Below are 6,006 nucleotides of genomic sequence, written 5' to 3'. Positions count from 1 at the left end.
TTTAGCATGCCAAGGGTTGCAAAGAAGGCATCTGCTTGCTGGCTTTCCTCTACAGCTGCAGAGCTCCCTGTGATCCTGGCTGCAGCGTTTCCATTATTCAAAGGCAATGGCATGGCAGGCGTGACTGATCCCACAGCCAAGGGCACTGCGCTGGCACAGGGACTGAGAGCACGGCTTGAGCCAGATGTTTGTAGCCCCTTTAACTGTTCACTCTGCTGAATGCTTCTGCTGAAGTAGTGGCAAGGGCTTCTCTGCTAGTGGAGTTACAAGACTTGGTTTCGGAGCAAATGTTGGATTAAAGCAGTCATCAAAAGCAGAGAAATGCACAAGGGAGTGGGGATGACAGCTAGCACTCCACGGAATAAAGCAAGAACATTTCTGGCTGCACACAGTAATGAGAAACAGCACATCAGGCCAGAAGAGCCCATTATCACAATCATTCTGTTTACGGTATCACAATTCACAGTCTGGCATGTAAATGCTGAATAGATCCAGCTGCTTGTAGGAAGACAACTGTAACAGCAGCTTGCAGCTCCGTGTCTGGACCCAGGACAACAAAACTCATCACACCTCTGTCAGCATTTTCTTCTCTTTATATCCCTGGTTATTGGGAGGAATGAAGTTGGAATATTTCATGGACTCCAGGTCTTCGGCTTCCAGGAATTCAGATTTGCTGAGGGACTGATTACTGTCCCCCTTCTTGGGCTCAGAGAAGGGTGACTGTTGCTGGCCACAGGTGACGTGGGTGTACTGGCACTGCTCCTCGTGGTCAGTCTCTCGGTGGTAGAAGTAGTTGAAGTTGGACACGATGACAGGGACAGGCAGGGCAATGGTGAGCACACCCGCGATGGCACACAAGGAGCCTACAATCTTGCCACCAATGGTCATGGGATACATGTCCCCATAGCCCACAGTGGTCATGGACACCACAGCCCACCAGAAAGCATCAGGGATGCTGGTGAACAGTGAGTCAGGGTCATCAGTCTCTGCGAAGTAGACAGCACTGGAGAAGAGGATCACCCCGATGAAGAGGAAGAAGATGAGGAGGCCCAGCTCCCTCATGCTGGCCTGGAGAGTCTTCCCTAAGATCTGCAGCCCCTTGGAGTGCCTGGAGAGCTTGAAGATCCTGAAGACTCTGACCAGGCGGATGACTCTGAGGATGGCCAGGGACATGGCTTGCTGCTGGCCCCCGTTGTTGCTGCTGCTCCCGGGCTGCTGCTTCTGCTGCTGCTGCTGGGCCAGCTCGGTGCCCAGGGTGATGAAGTAGGGGATGATGGCCACAATGTCAATGATGTTCATGATGTTGCGGGAGAACTCGGGCTTGCTGGGGCAGGCAAAGAAGCGCACGAGGAGCTCGAAGGAGAACCAGATGATGCACAGGGTCTCGATGAGGAAGAAGGGGTCTGTGAAGAACGGGCCGGAGCCGGCGGCGGGACGCAGGGGCGGGGGGGTCCCGCTCGGCGGTGGCAGCGGCGGCAGCAGCAGCACCTCGTCCCCGAGTGGCGCAGACTCCCCGAAGCCAGGCTGGGGGCCCTTGGGCTCCTGGCGGAACTCGGGCAGGGTCTCCAGGCAGAAGATGACGATGGAGATAAGGATGACCAGCACGGAGACGATGGCGATGGCTCGGGCCGGCCCGGAGCTCTCGGGGTACTCAAAGAGCAGCCAGACCTGGCGCTGGAAGTGATGCTGGGGCAGGGGCTTCTCCTCCTCTGGGATGAATCCCTCGTCCTCCCGGAATGTCTCGATAGCCTCCTGGCCCAGCTGGTAGAAGCGGATCTCCTCCAGGAAGATGTCCAGGGGCACATGGACCGGCCGGCGGAGCCGGCCCCCGGACTGGTAATAGTAGAGGATGGCGTCGAAGCTGGGCCGGTTGCGGTCGAAGAAGTACTCGTTGCGGAGCGGGTCGAAGTAGCGCACCCGGCGGCTGGGGTCCCCCAGCAGCGTGTCGGGGAAGATGGAGAGGGTCCGCAGCTGCGTCTCGAAGCGCAGCCCCGAGATGTTGATCACCAGGCGCTCGCTGCTGCAGCAGCTGCCGCCGCTCCGCTCCTCGCCCGGCGCCTCCGCCTCCGCCTCGCCGCCCGCCCGCGGGGCCGCCAGCGCCAGCGGCTCCTCCGCCCGCATCCCGCCCGCTCTGCCCGGCGCTGCCCTTCCTCGCCTGCCCTTCCCTTCCCTGCTCCTCCGCCTCGCCCCGCTCGCCTTCAGCGCCCGCCGCCCGCCGCCATCCGCCTGTTGCGCCTCGGTGCGGCCGCGCTCGCCCGGCGGCTCCGCGGGGCTCCCGGCGCGGCTCCTCCTCCGGCCGCGGGGCTCGGGGCACCGCGCCGCCGCCGCTGCTGCCGCTGCTGCCGCGCCCGGCTCCGCGCTGCGCTCCCCGCGCACACGCAGGGACACACAGACACAGAGACACGCGGGAGAGGGAGGTGTGCGAGCACACACGCGCGGTGTCACACGCGGGGAGAGGGGCACACGCAGACACACGCACACGCAGGCACCCGCACGGAGACAGAGAGACACAGACACGCACGCCGCGCCAGCGCCGACACGCTCAGCCACAGACGGATGCGCGCACCCGCCGACGGGGGATGCTCGCCCCACCTCTCCCCCCGCCGCGGAGGACGCCGCAGCCCCAGCCCAGGGGCGTCGGCTTTTCGGGGGAGACCCCCGAGTGGGAGCCGCCGGGGGTTCAGCTCTCCGGCCAGGAGTTTCGCAAGGGCTGGTCCAAAGGGTGGCACCGCCGCCGCCCTTCTTTCGCCCACCCCTCCCCCCTGGAGTCCTGCCCTCGTCCCCTCAGGCAAACCCCTGCCGGGGGCTGTCCCACACCGCCGGCTCCGGGCAGGGCTCAGAGCCCAGCCGTGGGACCAGGCTGACCTCGGTGTTGTTCCCGTCCCCGCCGCAGGCTGGAGTTGACCTTGAGCCAGTCACTCCATGCCTGTGGCTCGCAGACCTCCATTTATAAATGTCATTGCCGTGATGCAAGCACGACGGTGGCATCGGACCATCCACAGATGGAGACAACCTGTCACGGTGAACCGGGGAAAGATACAGGTAAATGCAGTTTCTCTCCTCATTTGGGGTGGACGGAGTTTGCCTCTTTTCCCACATACCAAACACGTGAGCTTTTTTTTTTTTTTTTTTTTTTGGTCCATCACCGCACAGCCAGCATTAAGTCTTCCCAAAATCAGAATCTGCATTTCACAAGCAATCAGACTACCAGCTCTTTTTGGCTTTAGAAACCTGTGGTTTGCCCTGTCCCTGTCACGCTCGGCATTTGAAAGCGCAGAGAAACTCACGACATTGTACTTTCTCCTGAAAGAGAGAAAATGGGCTAACAGGTGACTCTGCTTCCGTCCTTCCCAGGACAAAAGTCTGTCTTTCCCTTGAAAGCCCTTTGTCGGTGCTAAATGTTATAAACCAGGCTTTTATCATCGCAGCATCTGATGCCTTTGCTGGCTGCAAGCCATGTGCTTAGCCTACACCATCTCTTAGCAGCACGGATATAGAGGAAAACATTCCCCTTTTTACGCCTCCCTCCTCCCAGTCCCTCCTAACTAGCTGGCAATTCCTGGTTCAGGCTCTGGGCATTTTGACCAGCTGACTGTGGCTGCTTTCTTTGGCTCTGTTCTCAGGAAGGAGGTGAATATGAATTAAATGTCACTTCATCCCCTTTCCTTTCTTGCTCATTAGCATTGAAGACGGCTGTTGCAAAAGAAAGCATATTTTTTCATTTGTGGGGAGATGCCTGTCACACAAGGAAGCGTATTTTTGTTTCATATTATACATAATTGGGGTATGGCAGCCAGATGAAAAAGACTTTGCTGGGGAATATACCTATTCTCTGGAAAAAAAAATTTAAAAAGAATCAGTGTTTGCCTTTGTAATAGTAAAATGCTTCTTGCTGAAATTTCTTTTTCAATTATTACAATGAATTATTCATTCCCGGGATTATTTGAATTATAATTATGATTTATTCATTTACAGGGTTAATTGTTGAGAAATCCTTTCAAAACAGCTTTCAGGAAGGATGGAAAAGCTCCCGATGTTTCTAAGAGGACACACAGTGCATGTCTACATGACGGAGCTCGCCCTGTGCTGGGTTTGAAGGAGCAAGCTTCAGTCAGCAGAGCAGAGTCAGCGTGGAGCTCCAGCACGGTGTGCAGGACCATTTTCCAGCCCACACAGACATTCCATGCTGCCGCGGCTCTGGGCTCCCCGTTACCTGGGCGAGCAGCGCTCCGGGCAGCCGAGGTGCTCCCGCACCCCATCCCTTCCCACCCTCCTGCCACAGCCCAGCTCCGAGCAGCTCTGCACCGCCTGGGCTTGCTCCTGACAGCCCTTCAGAAGCCGCTGTCCCTGCGGTGCGCTCGGGCTCGGTGTTAAAGCCAGAAGCCCTTGCAGCGTGTAACACAACCCTTGTCAGCACGCAGCCCGCTCCCGAGCCGCCCCGCACCCCTCCCTCACTTCTATATTGAGGCAATGCCAGCTGCCACCATTCAGCCTCCTGCTGGGCCAGCAGCTCCCCATGGCTCACAATCTGCAGAGCTGCAGGCAAGGGGGACCCGGAGGTGTCGGGAGGGACAAGAATAGTGTCCCCAAAAGCCACACTGCTGTGCCATAACGCTCCCTGGGGAGGGATTTGGGTGCTGGCCCTGAAGCCAGCACCACAAGATGGGTGCCACTAACCTCCTCTTTGGGGCAGTGGCTGTGATCACATCTCCAAGCTCGGGTCTGGCACCTCGCTGTGGTTCAAGAGTTGCTGATGAGCACATCCTCCCGCAGGCTGTATTGGTCATTAATGCCAAGGTGCACAAAAATCCCTTCAGAGATTCATGGGGGAAATGGTTCTGGCTAGCACAGGACACTCAGTTCTGGGCTCTCATCCTGCTCCAAAAACTGGGAGGACATTGTTCTTCCAGGCCTGGTCCATACAGGCACTGTCAATCTGCAGCACAGGACTTCAGTTTCAACCATTCCTTTGGATGCACCCCCAAACGTGGCTCAGCATTTTGGGTAACACTGCCACCCTTTGTATTTCCTTTAGCTCCCTTTTGCAGGATTTGATGTGATCAGCACTGCAGCTGCCAAAAAATTGTGTCTGTGTAGCATTTTCTCAGGAAAGCCAAACCCAGAGACCCTCACTACAAAACTAAGATATCCCAAGTGGGAATCCAGGTTTGAGGCTAGGGCATGCAAAACTTCTTAGCCACTTCCTTGTCTTCCTGCATTTCCCAGTCACCTCATTGTCTCCTGAACTTTCCAATTCCCTCCTCCACGGCTCCTGTGCTACCCCTATCTTCTGCTTCCCACATTCAGGTACTTTTCCCAGTTATGGAGCTTCTCATCCCTATAACCTCACTACAGTGTCTTCACTTGCTTGCAACCCAGTAGCAAAATACTTTTCATATCCCTTTTCCAAAACTCCTTTTGGGGCTGAAGGCTGCCCAGTACGTGCTGGGGATGCTGGCTGACTACTGGACCTTCAGCAGAACAGCTTGACATGCTTTTCTCATGTGACATCTTGTAACACTCACCCCCATCAAACGGAGAAACAAGAAGAACACCTTCCATACCTGAAGTATATTTTGGTGATCAATGCACCTCTAAAATCATCCATCAGCATCCTTAATGCAGAGCCTGGGAGGCACAACAGAACCTCCCACAGGCTGGAGGCCCTGGGGTAGGAATCATTTCCCAAGAGCCAAAATATTCCACACATCAAACAAATCCCCACAGTCTAAAAAGAGCAATAGACAGGGAAAATGAAAAAAAAAATGCAATAGCTGGCAGAGCATCCCCATTTGAAATGGTAATTTACACTTATGCACAGTACCAATTACAGCCAACTTCATATTTCCCTTCTTACTCAGAGCCATAAATCTATAAATGAGAGTGCTGAACAGGGGAGGGAAGCAGAATTAGCTTGAGCCCTGGAGCTGTTAGGCATACCACTCGGAAACAGGAGTTCTCCAGGTTTGTTCTCTCACCAGAAAGCAGGAGAAGCCTGAAGGATGT

At 55.9% G+C, this 6,006-nt stretch overlaps 1 protein-coding gene across 1 annotated transcript; it reads right to left on the bottom strand.

The window, feature by feature from the left end:
- Positions 1–44: 44 nt before the first annotated feature.
- Positions 45–2,121, bottom strand: LOC128807872 (potassium voltage-gated channel subfamily A member 6-like). Its single transcript, XM_053978543.1, has one exon. The coding sequence runs from the start codon at positions 2,119–2,121 to the stop codon at positions 565–567; it is 1,557 nt and encodes a 518-aa protein (XP_053834518.1). The 3' UTR covers positions 45–564.
- Between the last annotated feature and the right edge of the window lie 3,885 nt (positions 2,122–6,006).

This window comes from Vidua macroura, chromosome 5, assembly GCF_024509145.1.
Source record: "Vidua macroura isolate BioBank_ID:100142 chromosome 5, ASM2450914v1, whole genome shotgun sequence".
Lineage (NCBI taxonomy): Eukaryota > Metazoa > Chordata > Aves > Passeriformes > Viduidae > Vidua > Vidua macroura.
The sequence above is the reverse complement of the archived record's forward strand: the minus strand, read 5'-3'. Positions and strand labels throughout refer to the sequence as shown.

Coding starts and splice junctions, on each gene's coding strand:
- LOC128807872 (XM_053978543.1), bottom strand. CDS start 2,121: ATGCGGGCGGAGGAGCCGCTGGCGCTGGCGGCCCCGCGGGCGGGCGGC.